The sequence below is a fragment of the Myotis yumanensis genome, unplaced genomic scaffold (assembly GCF_028538775.1).
Source record: "Myotis yumanensis isolate MYYU_CA2020_CCGP unplaced genomic scaffold, mMyoYum1.0.hap1 SCAF_5, whole genome shotgun sequence".
Classification (NCBI taxonomy): Eukaryota; Metazoa; Chordata; class Mammalia; order Chiroptera; family Vespertilionidae; genus Myotis; species Myotis yumanensis.
Window position 1 is genome coordinate 106,180,569 of NW_027223756.1, and position 13,443 is coordinate 106,194,011.

General features: G+C 46.3%; 1 protein-coding gene across 1 annotated transcript in view; it reads right to left on the minus strand.

The window, feature by feature from the left end:
- Window positions 1-13,443, minus strand: part of PDE5A (phosphodiesterase 5A) — a 153,356-nt gene that overhangs the window by 99,202 nt on the left and 40,711 nt on the right. Inside the window, exons 4-7 of the mRNA XM_070416905.1 lie at window positions 10,081-10,152; window positions 8,155-8,244; window positions 5,320-5,457; window positions 2,487-2,554 (exon numbers count right to left, since the gene is read on the minus strand). Of these exons, the coding sequence (XP_070273006.1) occupies window positions 2,487-2,554; window positions 5,320-5,457; window positions 8,155-8,244; window positions 10,081-10,152 (368 nt within the window). The remainder of the gene's footprint in view (window positions 1-2,486; window positions 2,555-5,319; window positions 5,458-8,154; window positions 8,245-10,080; window positions 10,153-13,443) is intronic.

The window sequence follows — 13,443 nt, forward strand, 5'->3', positions numbered from 1 at the left end:
CTTAAAGTGAACAAGTGAGACACGTGATGCTGGGCTGATGTTGTGGTGTTCACTGTGACGTTCGCTGCGCCAACTAGCGGTGGGGTATCTGAAGCTGGCTCGTAACCCGAATTTTAGCTCGCAACTCAAAGCAAAAAATCGGCTGAGAGACAGCTCATATCTCGAAAAACTCGTTAGTCGGGACACTCGTAAGTCAAGGCCCCACTATTTATGAAAGAGAAGCGGGCTGGCTGAAAAGATACCAAATGAGCCAGGCTTTTAAGCGGACACATACTGCCTACAAGGACTGATTTCCTCACTGCTCACCTCTCCCTCCACGACACTCCATGGAAGAGGGTCTGGACTGCAGTGTGGGCCAGTGAGGGCGAGAGGGGCCCGAGTTCTATCAGTAAGCAACTTTAGAAAGAGAACGAAGACTCTGATGGTGACTGTGAGTACCAGGTTAGTCCTATTTCAAAATGCAGGAGCTATTAAACATCATTCTAATCAGCGTTTTTGCAAAACTCAGCCTCATATCTAATTTTTATTTTTTTAAAAATCACTAAGATGTCTTTAAATGCATCATTAGAATAGCAGTTAAGTTTAAAATGTTTAGCGGAAATAAGGCATTTGTATTAAATAATTTTCATTACTGTAAAATCAGTTAATGAGTCAGTTAAAATGATCCATGCAAATTAGTCTTCTTTAAGGTAATCATACCCAACTAGCTATCTTTTTAAGGAAAAATATTTATACTAAGACTGTTTTGAAATGATTGAAAACATAAATGAAAAGATACCTCTATTTTGCTTACAGAAAGGGAATATGGTATTCACCAGGAACTAATCAAATATATAGTAAGAAAGTAAATATACTATATAGCAGTGGTTCTCAAACTTCCTAATGCTGCGACCCTTTAATACAGTTCCTCATGTTGTGGTGACCCCCAACCATAAAATTATTTTCGTTGCTACTTCATAACTGTAATGTTGCTACTGTTATGAATCATAATGTAAATATCTGATATGCAGGATGTATTTTCATTGTTACAAATTGAACATAATTAAAGCATAGTGATTAATCACAAAAACAATATGTAATTATGTATGTGTTTTCCGATGGTCTTAGGCGACCCTTGTGAAAGGGTCATTCGACCCCCAAAGGGGGTGCGACCCACAGGTTGAAAACCACTGCTGTATAGTAAGACTTAGCTTTTTTTAAAAAAAGCATATTCACCACTAGGGGTCACTATCACACCAAGTCACTGGGCTAGGAATTCAGCTATCACTGCCAGGAATTAGAGGACCTGGCTGAATTAATAATAAAACTCAAAATGCGAATGAAAATAATTACACATACATGCTGCTGCACAAATTTTCAAAGGTAAATGTAGGTACTTCATAATTTTACACATTTAAAACTCCCTATCACACCAATTTCCTAATCCCATAACATATATAAAGTTTTAAATATACATGTTTATATTTGTACCTATATAAATTCATTATTTATGCAAGCCAAAAGGTAAACTAGTCCAATAATTCTGTGTCTTATCTGGAAGCTTTCTAAAATGTTCTTTATAAAAGAGCAACAAAAATGTCACAGCATCCTAAAATCAAAGTGATCTAGATTAGTGCTCGTCCTAAGAATGAGCAACTCCGCTGCTGAACGAGGCAGTCCAGCCTGAAGCCCACGTGTGGGAGGCAGAGATGTTGTTAAGATAATGTCCTATTTCCACGATCAAATGATATAATATCAATAATTTCTGGGAAAATGATTGGAAGGAAATGAATAACAGGTCCCGCGATAAGCAGCATTTGCCAGGCCTTCCGGTTGCTGGAGGCTGGCGGGCCACACTCCGCAGGAAAGCCATGGCAAGCCAGCGCCAGCGGCTCACACGGAGTGCACGGGGCGGTGGGAGCACACAGACAAAACAGGAGCACCACACCCTCCAGCACATCAACACTTTGCTGTTTCTGAGCAACAATTTAAAGGCGAATAAGAATTTAAACATCATAAAAAAAACAACATAAAAAACCAGTGAGCTCCAATGGACACCTGCTCTGTCTCCAGCCCCAGGGTCGGCACACAACTGTGACTCGGCCGCAGGCTCCCTTCTGCATTAAATCCCCTGCTGACTCCAAATCAGAACAGATTCGCGGAAAACTTTGTCTAGAAACTGTCAAATATCCAGGGGTCTCCGATATGCAGTGAAAACTCTAATTGAAATAGAGCCCTGGGGGGCCTCCTCGAGCCAGCTCCCAGGACACACGGTGCCCACGCCTGTGCTCATCGGGACCGTTCACTCTGTGAAAGAATTCTTAGCTGGAGTAAACATAACACAAACCCTGGGACTTTATAACATCCAACAGCACAGTATTTTCACAAACCAAATTATTTGCGGGGAACATAAAAGTCAATAGCATCTGCGTCTGAAATTAACTGGGTCACGGAACGACGCTGTAGCCTGTTTCGCAGGCTGGTGAATCCAGGCGGAGTTCTTTTACCTTGTCACAGTGTCGGATGATCGCTCCAGCTCCTCACACTCCATGTGGAACACGCTGGAAAAGGAATCCTGGAAACACAGCGACAAGGCCGGAGTAAGTGTGACGAGGCTGTACCAGGCGTCCGCGCGCAGACACGGGCCTGAGGAATGACCGCGCTGGTGTTTGTTACGTCTGTCTACTTACTCTCCGAGGGAGCTGGACCGAGCGCTCACGTCACCACATCAGGCTACTAAAGCCATGTTCCTACAGCTTCTCATCGCCACTGCCTAGAATGCTACTTTGAGCACTTTTTTTTTTCTACCAGGTGTTAATAAATGTTAGCTTCAAAATTTCTCTATATTTCTTCAAAACCCTCCAGTTCCTGCTTTCATGCAGACATCGATTGCTGCTGCCGGATCCCAGGAGAGGAATGGCTTTTTAGAAACACATCCCATGCAGTCACATTCTGTGAGAGCCAAACAATTGGGCAGGTTTGAGCAACAGAGAGAAACGTTTTTGAAGCTACACTGAAAAGCAGGTACATATCTGCAGCCGAGCTATACTCGCGGCTGAATAAAGAATCGGAAGGAAGCAGGACTAAGACACTGACGTTAGGGTGACGCGGGGACAGGAGAGAGGAGCACGTGTTTTTTTTTTTTCTTGCTCACATTTTGATTTTGGCTCACGCTGTTGAAATACTTTTAATCGGTAACTAACTGCAACATAAATCAAGTCACTTAATTCCCTATCGAAACCCAACAACCGAAGTTGTTAAAAGTGAGCAAAGTGGCCCTGACCGGTGTGGCTCAGTGGATAGAGCGTCGGCCTGCGGACTGAAGGGTCCCAGGTTCGATTCTGGTCAAGGGCATGTACTTTGGTTGCGGGCACATCCCCAGTAGGGGACGTGCAGGAGGCAGCTGATCGATGTTTCTCTCTCATGGATGTTTCTAACTCTCTATCCCTCTCCCTTCCTCTCTGTAAAAAAATCAATAAAAAATATAGTGTTTAAAAAAAAAAAAAGTGAGCAAAGTGCATCAGCGGGCCTGTGGCTGGGCTTTAGTCAAAGCACCAGTGAGCCGAGGCAGACGCTGCCATGACAGGGTCAACCGGGGAAGCTGGAGCCGAATGCTAATCACATTTCCAGTGTCTGAAAAAGGGGGCCTCGTGTATAACTTTCCAACAGTAAATCGCAGGGGAAACGTGCTCAGTTGACAGACTGCATTAGTGAGTGCTGACCTGGACTTTAAAAACGGTGGCTACTCTCTTATAATCATCTCTACATTACAGGTTTTATAACTGATTAAGCATATGAAGTAGGATCTATGAGAATCCCGGTTATCTTACAGCATAGAGTTCCTAATTGATATCCTATTAATGAGAGTAACACACACACACACACACACACACACACACTCTGATTCGGATAATGTTGGGCCTACAGTGCAATCTTACTACCTAAAACAATTTAAAGACTTTAAATATAAGTATTAAATATATTTTATTCTGCTTCCTCCCAAAAACATGAACTCAGATATCACACATGGTGGTCGCTGACTGATACAAGTGGTGACCCCCCCTCTCTTTCCCACTAACCCCCCAATAGGGAGCCTATCGCCAGGGTCTAAAGGGAAAAGAAGAGGAACAAGAACATCAAATAGCAGTCTCCTGGCAGCAGTGGTTCACAGGCTGAGAAGGGAAAGAAATTGCAGAAAGGAAAACTGCCTTCGGCCGGGGGGCCCTGATTCTAACAGCAAGCGTGGCTGGCCCATCGAGAGGCAACCAGCCCCCTACGAGAACCACCTCTCACACATCTCTTTCTTGCTTTTTGTTTTTTTAATCCTCACCCAAGGATATTTTCCCATTGATTTTTCAGGCAGAGTGGAAGAGAGAGGAAAAGACAGAGAGAAACATCGATGTGAGAGAAACATCTATGGGTTGCCTCCTGCATGAGCCCTGACCAGGGCCCGGGCCAGGGAGAAGCCTGCAACCAAGGTGCATGCCCTTGACCAGAATCAAACCCGGGACCCTTCAGTCCGCCGGCCGAAGCTCTATCCACTGAGCCAAATAGGCCAGGGCCCATCCCTTTCTTTACGTTACAAATCGGTGGACTGAAATTTACCACTCAGAACTGTTTGGTGGCTTCCCATTGCTGGTAAAGGATTGGGGACCCACAGGCAGCTTTAATAATGCAGCCTCTCTTGGGCCATCCCTTTGGTTTTTACAGTATTTCCGGCAAAAGATAACATGGCCCTAGCCGGTTTGGCTCAGTAGATAGAGCGTTGGCCTGTGGGCTGAAGGGTCCCGGGTTCGATTCCTGTCAAGGGCACATGCCTGGATTGCGGGCTCAATCCCCAGTAGGGGGTGTGCAAGAGGGAGCCGATCCATGATTCTCTCTCATCATTGATGTTTCTATCTCTCTCTCCCTCTCCCTTCCTCTCTGAAATCAATAAAAAAATAAGTAAATAAATAAGATGAGAAACCTATTTAAAAAAGAAAAGAAAATGTGCTACCCAACCCGTTCAGAATGGGGATCTCCCTGCTCCTAGCAGCCGTGACACTGCCCTTCCAACCATGGGAGGTCAGCCCTAACGACAATGCGTTTCCCCATCGAGGCCATGGAGCCGCTGACCACAGCAGCACAGGACCCGCCCATGGTGACCGCTTTGAGGAGGGACACGGAGGCACACTCTCCCCACCCCTACCTGTCTTCAACCAGGACAGGTCTACTGTCATCAGCTTTGCATGACCAGGGTTTAGGAGAGGGTTCGAGGCTAACATGGGGTTTACAAGCAGTGGCCCAAGGAATCTCCGTTTCTGTCTTTCTAACAAGAAAAAAGCCATACTCTGTACTCACGGAGCAGTCTCCATCCACGATGAAGATGGTGCACTTCTGCACCTGCATGAAGGAGATAATCGTGGCAGCGATCTTCTTCAGAATGACCTCCAAGGATTGCTGCTCTTCAAAAATCAGGCTGGCCAGGTCAAGCAGCACCTGACAAAAAGACACCACAAGCTTCATATTTAGTAACTAGAGGCCCGGTGCACGAATTCGTGCACCAGTGGGGTCCCTCAGCCTGGCTTACAGGATTGGGCTGAAACCGGCTCTCTGACATCCCCTAAGGGGTCCTGGAGTGCGAGAGGGTGCAGGCCAAGCCAACACACCCCACTGGTGCATGATCGGGGCCAGGGAGGGATACGGGAGGTTGGACAGCTGGGGAGGGACTGTGGGAGGACTCCAGGGCATATCTGACCCCTCTCGCTCAGTCCCAATCGGCCAGACCCCAGCAGCAAGCTAACCTACCGGTCAGAGCGTCTGTCCCCCAGTGGCCAGTGAACGTCATAGCGAGCACTTGAGCGACCTTAGCATATCATTAGCATATTATGCTTTGATTGGTTGAATGGACAACTGGGCAACCAGATACTTAGCATATTGGGCTTTTATTATATAGGATTGCTTGTGACCACTAAAGCAATATAATGATATATATGAGCTATATGTTGTTTATATATATTTAATCTAACATGTTACAAGCAAGTTTGCATTCTGCTTACTAACAATTGTTATTACAGTTAGTACAGTGGTCCTATCATAGACTCTGAATCCAGCCAGAGTCATTAGATTTTAATTCCGACTTCCCTTCCTGCCAGCTTTGTGATTTAGGGAAAATTTCTTGAAAATGGGGATAACAGTAGTACCAAAATCATAGGAATGCTGTAAGAACTAAATGAGTTAACATTTATAAGGCATTTTGAACAGCATATGACACTTAAAACACGTTGTTCATAAATAATAAATGTGTATTAATGTTTATCGACATTTTCACAGGACATATTAAATACTGTCCAAAGTAAACAAAGTATTAGTTCTTTTTGTGATTTTCCTGGTAATTTCTCTTTCCTTTGAATTCCACAGAATTTCTTCCAATGTCACAAAGAATGTGTGTGATGAGGGGGTAGAAAGTGTACATATTACAGAAATCATTGAGGTGAAGTGGGGGAAGGGGACTATTTCAGTCAAAAAGACCTGAATTGAGAAAAAGCAGCACACTACACTACTAGCTTCGATCAAGTTTCATGTGCATATGGAGTATAAAGAGGAGAGCTGGGCAGATGAGGTTGGAGAGTGAAGCAGAGAAACAACCCCAAACCCTGTATATCTCTTGAAGCAGCTGGATAGCGACAGTTTGCAGGAAGGAAGTGACAGGGTCACAGTTGTGCTCGTGAACACGGGGTCTGGGTGAATGGATGACAAGCACAGAGCATGGGAACAGTTAGGGAGATACCGCAGTTGAAGGCAATGGAAGGTCCAATGTCTTATTAATACAAGTTCAAAAGAGAAAAAATAGAGAGCAGGGGAGAAGAGTCATCAAAGAAATAATGAAAAAGAATCACATAAAACGGAAGGGTATGAGTCTCCAGGCTGAAAGGGATGAACAGGTATCAGCATGATAAATTAAAAGGGAAAAGAAAAAGTCATATTGTGAAATTAAGTTACCAAAGCCAAGATAAAGAAATAATCCAAAAAGCTTACAGACATTTTAAAAAATCTACGAAGAACCAAGAATCAGAACAACATGGATACTAGTTAGAAGACAAAGCACTACCTTTAAAATCTGAGGAACTGATTTTTTTTCATTTGAGAATTTTGTACCCAGCAAAACTTGCCAGGATGGCACAATAGACATTTTCATACATGCCAGGATTCAGAAAGCTTCCTTTACCACTCCCCTCCTCATAGAGCTACTTGAGAATGTGCAGCAATACAACAAGGGGATGCGCTGAGAGAGGAGTTGTGGGATCCATGGCTGCAGATGAGCCTTAAGCCGTGAAGGGCAGTTCTATGCTGACACCTGGGCAGCAGTCATGGGGTGACACAGTTTGGCTTGAAAGAGGCAAGATGGAGAACATCAACTTGGAGATCTCTGAGAAAAAGAACTCCACAGAATGCCTGAATAATGGAGAGTCACGGTGTGGGAGGACCAACAGCATGAGATGACACCAGAGCAAACAGTTCCAGGGAAAAAGAGTGGAATTCAGAAACATCCAGAAAAACTAACATGAACAACATTCTCACAGCCCTGGCACTTCTGAACACCTTGTTTGAAATTGCAACTTTAGAATCAACCTAGAGGTAAAAGACAAAACAAAACAACAATCAAAAACCCACACAGTTAACCATGGTTGTAGACAATATATATGCCATCCATGTGGGTGACATAAAAGAAAGAGTCCAGATGGGGAAACAGGTGAGGAGGAGTAGCTGGGAAGGAGAGATGAGAGATGCTGAGGTCCTGGTCTTACGAAGCATGGAATCAAGAGATGACATCTGTTGTCGATGGAGCAAGAACTGAAAGCGTTATTTAACATGACAAATGCAACCCACCCCATAACTCAAAACAGTGACCGATGATACTGGTCCGCTAAGGGTCATGCAAGCAAAGGGTGGTGAAAGCTCAATAAGCCCTCCCCTGTTCATTAGTGAACACTGCCCAACGGTTATGAACTTGGGAAGAAGGACGCAGAAATAACTATTGGAAGGAACAACTGACATATTTAGAAACTGAATCTGTGCTATTTGCATTTTCAGTCGGGCCCAGAGATTGGCTAAAAATCACACGCATATATTAGATAAACATTTAACACATTTAAAGAAGAATCTCTGAGCTCTCCCTCTGGGCCCCGGACTTGCCTGATTCCTCTTGTTCTCCAGCAGCGATGTCTCGTAGAGTTGTGCGTTGTGAAGAACAATCCCACAAAATGCCAAGTACGCGGCGAAGTCCTAGAAAACGGGCCAGACAACACCAAGTGAGAATTGTCTCTACAACTGTCTGGGTCTGTTGCCGGAAACACAAAGGGCATCCAACGTTAGGGAGAGTTGAAATAAATACGGGAGAGCCCGAAGGAGAGATGTTTATTCTACATAAAATCAGGAAATGAGGCAGAGCGGGTGTGAGCGAAATGGCACCCCCTAGTGGGTGACCAGCACCGACACAGCCGCCTATGTTGCAAGTTAGGTAGACGTGAACAAGGAGAGAGAGAGTGGTATGGAGACCTGGTCTCTTTATTAGAAATGGGAACCTGCTCTTATGCAAAAACTCGTGTGGCCTCTGAATGTCGGTAAGACTCGAATCCATGCCGAGGAGATGCAAATGGCTTATAACTTCTTCCCGGGGCAAATAAAGCTCATGTGCTCCTTAGGAGAAGAAGGGCAATTACACTTCCCTCTGAAGTTGCAGATATTAGTTGAACTGTGTTCCTTTTTACAGGTAACTATTGTCCTCAATATACTATACTCAGGTGGTGTGCTCACACTTACATTGCTTGTTGGTTAAAATAGATCTTTACCTGGCACGCTGGACCCACAATCGTGGATTCATTTTGCCAAGTGGTGATACGGCCTAAGGATCCCGGCCTTTCTAGAGGGGTTCACATTTCATGAACTATAAACAGATAATGGCACAGAAAGCTGCCTAGAGCCATGCGTCCACCACACACGCTCAGGAGACATTCACAGACAGGATGTCCAGGACCCTGACTTTACAGGCACTTGCTTTGTTCTGGAGCAATTTAGACACAGAGACCGACACCAGGGCCAACACAGCCCCAGCGTGGAGACAGAAGTCTTGTCTCCCAAAGCGCCTAACTTTCAGGGAGTGACGGAAACAGCACTGGGCTTGAGTAGGAGGAATGGGGGGCGGGGGGAGGATGGAGGGCGCCCTGGCACACGTGTAATGCCTCTTCAGGAAGAGGGATGGCAAACCCGCCAGTACATGCAGCTGTGACCAGGTGTGCGGGCTGCGGTCCTGAGCAGAAACAGATGGTGTGTGGCCTGTCACAGGACAATGCCGACAGCCCGCTTTCCGGAGCTGGTTCGCACGCTCAACCTGAATGCACGCCTTGGTGCCCTGCGTCCGTGTGCCCAGCTTAGAGGACACTGTGATTGGGCTTCACAGGGGGCAGGTCCGATGCCCCGCTGACCTGTGGTGCTGGCCTTGGAGCATGGCTCCAGGGGGTTTACTCGAGGCTGAATTTCTTTTTTTTTTCTTTTAAATACATTTTTATTGATTTTGGAGAGGAAGGGAGAGGAACAGAGAGATAGAAACATCAATGATGAGAGAGAATCACTGATTGGCTGCCTCCTGCACGCCCCCTACTGGGGATTGAGCCCGCAACCTGAGTATGTGCCCTTAACCAGAATCAAACCTGGGACCCTTCAGTCCACAGGCCAACACTCCATCCACTGAGCCAAACCAGCCAGGGCAAGGCTGAATTTCTTAATAGCAGTGATGAAAGGTAGTGAGCAAACTGAAAGTCCATATCACCCTCTGTATGGCCCCAATGTGTGTGTGTGTGTGTGTGTGTGTGTGTGTGTGTGTGTGCGCGCGTACACACACACACACACATACACGCTGCGGGGGAAACGTGGCCAAACAGAGCAGAGCTAAGTGGATGGCACAGGGTCCCCTGCAGGTCACTGTGTCTGCCACAGGAGGCATCCGGACCATTTCAGATCACGTTAACCCACAGGGTGCTTAGTGACGGGCAGTGTCAGCAGCAGCTCCTCTGCAGGTCTGTCCACCCTGAGGAGACATCACGCCAGACGCGCGCTCTGTACCTTCTCATCTTTCTCAGTGAATGTCCCGCCGTTTCCCGACTTCTTGTTGATGGCCTGGGCGACGCCGACAACCTGGTGTAAGGAGAGAAAAGTGTCCAAAATGATTGGTATGAATGCACCGGTGTGTTCGCAGCAGAATTTCTGCACGTGCTTTAAAACAGCAAACAAAACCAGGCTGCCAACCCGAGACAAAGCCCCAGCAGCTGCGCGAGCTCTGCAGCATCCACTGCAGTCTTTCTCTCTGATAAGAGTTTGAAAGTTTTTAACTTCCTGGGTCCCAAACGACACCTGACTTTGTGACATCACCTGGCATTGTGTTCTAGGCAGTGAGGACGCGGGCGGAACTAGAGAGATGGCACATGCCATAATGGTGACATTCCAGTCAGTGTGAGGCTCGGGAGGAAGTCCCACCCACCCCATTTTACAGACCAGCTAACAGGAAGCGAGGGGCCGACGTGGCCCACGCAGGCTTTCCGCCTCTCTTCCAAACCCTAGGCCAGCGGTGGCGAACCTTTTGAGCTCGGTGTGTCAGCATTTTGAAAAACCCTAACTTAACTCTGGTGCCGTGTCACAAATAGAAATGTTTTGATATTTGCAACCATAGTAAAACAAAGATTTATATTTTTGATATTTATTTTATATATTTAAATGCCATTTAACAGAGAAAAATCAACCAAAAAAATGAGTTCGCCTGTCACCTCTGACACGGGTGTCATAGGTTCACCATCACTGCCCTAGGCAGTCATCAAGTTACAGACATATTCACGCCGTAGGCAAACAACAGCCCCAGACACGGCCTCATCCTAATCCCTGGAGCCTGGGAAGAGGTCACCTTACATGGCAAAAGGGACTGCAGATGCGATTAAGTTATAGATCACCCGAGTCATGTGGGGGGTGAGGGGCCCAGCGTTGGAGCAGGAGGCAGGATAGCTGGTCAGAGACGGGAAGATCTAGGCTGCAGGTCTGACGGTGGAGGAAGAGCCACAAGCCATGGGATGTGGGCAGCCTGCAGGCAAGAGAAGGATTCCTCCCGGACTCCGCACAGGAGCACAGCCCACCCACACCGATGTTAGCCCAAGGAGAACCAGTCTGCGCTCTGGCCTCCAAACCATAACATGGCACATTCGTGTTGATTTAAGGCACTACCTTCCCGGTAGACTTCTACAGCAGCAGTGGCACTCAGACGGCCATTAGAGTTGCTCTCACAATCCTCTTCCCCTCTCACTCCTCCGCACCCCATCCTGCATCTGCTTCACCAGAGAAACCTCATTCTCTTCGAAGCCTGACATCTCACTGCTGATGGTTTTCCTGCCGTTAGTCCATCTCTGACACTAGGCCAGGCCTATCTTCCTGAGACACTGCTTTGGGCATACAAGTTATCCCATCACTCAGCTGTTTTAATGCTCCACCCATCCATCCATCCATCCAGGATAAAAATCGCAGATGGATTCCACACCCTCAACGTGCACTGAGATCGCTTACATGGCCTTTGAGTTAGAATCCTGCGACCTTTGTTCATGGGGTTCTTTGAACTTATGACCTTCCTCTCTCTCGACAGAGGCTGAGTTTCCAAAGAGCGGCCCACAGACCCCCCTCCCCCCCCGAGTCCTGTGTGGCAGTCATAATGCCAGACGTCTGACAGCCAGGCCTTCCAGTCTTGCACCTCATCTTCTCACACACCCTGAGTCTCCAACTAGCTTGTTTCCCGAGGACATGATGTAGGTCTTGCCTCTCAAAGTGGCCTGGGGCCAGCGCTGTCCTGACACCCTCCATGCCAGTCGGTTGTTGTAGATGACGAGGGAGAAGTGTCCGAGGGACCACAATTTCCAGGCTGATGTACTTACTGGACAACCCACATTTGAATAAGAGTTAATAAATCTGCCCACTTTCCCTCTGCCTTTGGCTTGATATTAAGAGATCTGCCCAAACCCAAGGCCTTACATGGCAGTGATAAGTCTGTGCTCTTAATCAGCCTTTAGTGATGAAGTTAACACAGCCCAGAGGGACTTGGGGAGAATGGAAAAGAAAAGCTTGTGTTTATTTCAGTTTTTAATTTAAAAAAATATAGAAAATCACAGAGAACAAGATGGTAAACACCATGTCATTGTCAACTAGAACAATGATAATGAGGGCTGTGTTCAAACTCAGCTGTGACCTGGTCAGGGTGGCTCAGTTGGCTGGGCATCCTCCCATAAACCAAGAGGTGGCTGGTTTAAGTCCCCCATGGGGCACATGATCCCCAGTAGGGGGTGTGCAGGAGGCAGCCAATGGCTGTTTCTCTCTTTCCCTCTCCCTTCCTCTATCTCTAAAATCAATTGAAAAGACATATTTAGACATTTCAGCTTGCAGGTCCCACCCCGGTGGGTCCGACTCAGTAGGTCTGGGTTGGGGCCTGAGAATTTGCTTCACTAAAAGTTCTCAAGTGACGCCAAATGCCGAGGTCTAGGGACAAAAACCACTTCTAGAACCACTGATAATAGAACTACAAAGTGTTAATACTTCGTGGTTTCTTTTCTTTTAAGTTACATTAAGATAAAACTATCCCAGTAGGCGTGGCTAGTGGTTGAGCATTGACCTACAAACCAGGAGGTCATGGTTCAATTCCCAGTCAGGGCACATGCATGGGTTGCTGGCTCCATCCCCAGTGTGGGGCGTGCAGGAGGCAGCCAATCAATGACTCTCATCATTGATGTTTCTATCTCTCTCTGCCTCTTCCTTCCTTTCTGAAATTAATATATATATATATAAATATAAATATATATATATATATATACATGTATATATATATATTTATATATATATAGTATATATATATATATATATTTATATATATATACACATATATATGTAACTAAATGGGACTTTCTCCTTTCCAGTCCCATTGTACTCTCTATCAAATTTTGGTCATGTGACCCCCAGATATCTGCATCACTGGCAGGCTCTTGCTGTTACGAACCATCTCCAGTGACCATCTGCACATGGGTCTCCTGGGCACAAGGAGAGCCCTCCTTCGATGCCATCTTCAGAGGCCGACAGAAACGTAGACCTTCCCAGCCATGCCCGAGAGCTCCTGCCAACCTCACAGCCTGACCAGCCCCCTGCATCCTCAGGCTTTTAAATCTCGGCCAGTCTGCTGGGCACAAACTGCGTCTCATTGTCGCTTTCATCTACATTTTCTGGATTACCAGAGAGAAGGCACAGCTTTTGCATTTTTATTAGCTTGCATCCATTTGCCTGTTCTGTGCTGCCTCTGTGCACCTTTGCCAGTTTTGACCTTTTGGTTGTTGTTTTGGGTTTTGGGCTTTTATTAATAACCTAGAGGCCTGGTGCACAAAATTCATGTACGGGGGGGGGGGGGGGGTT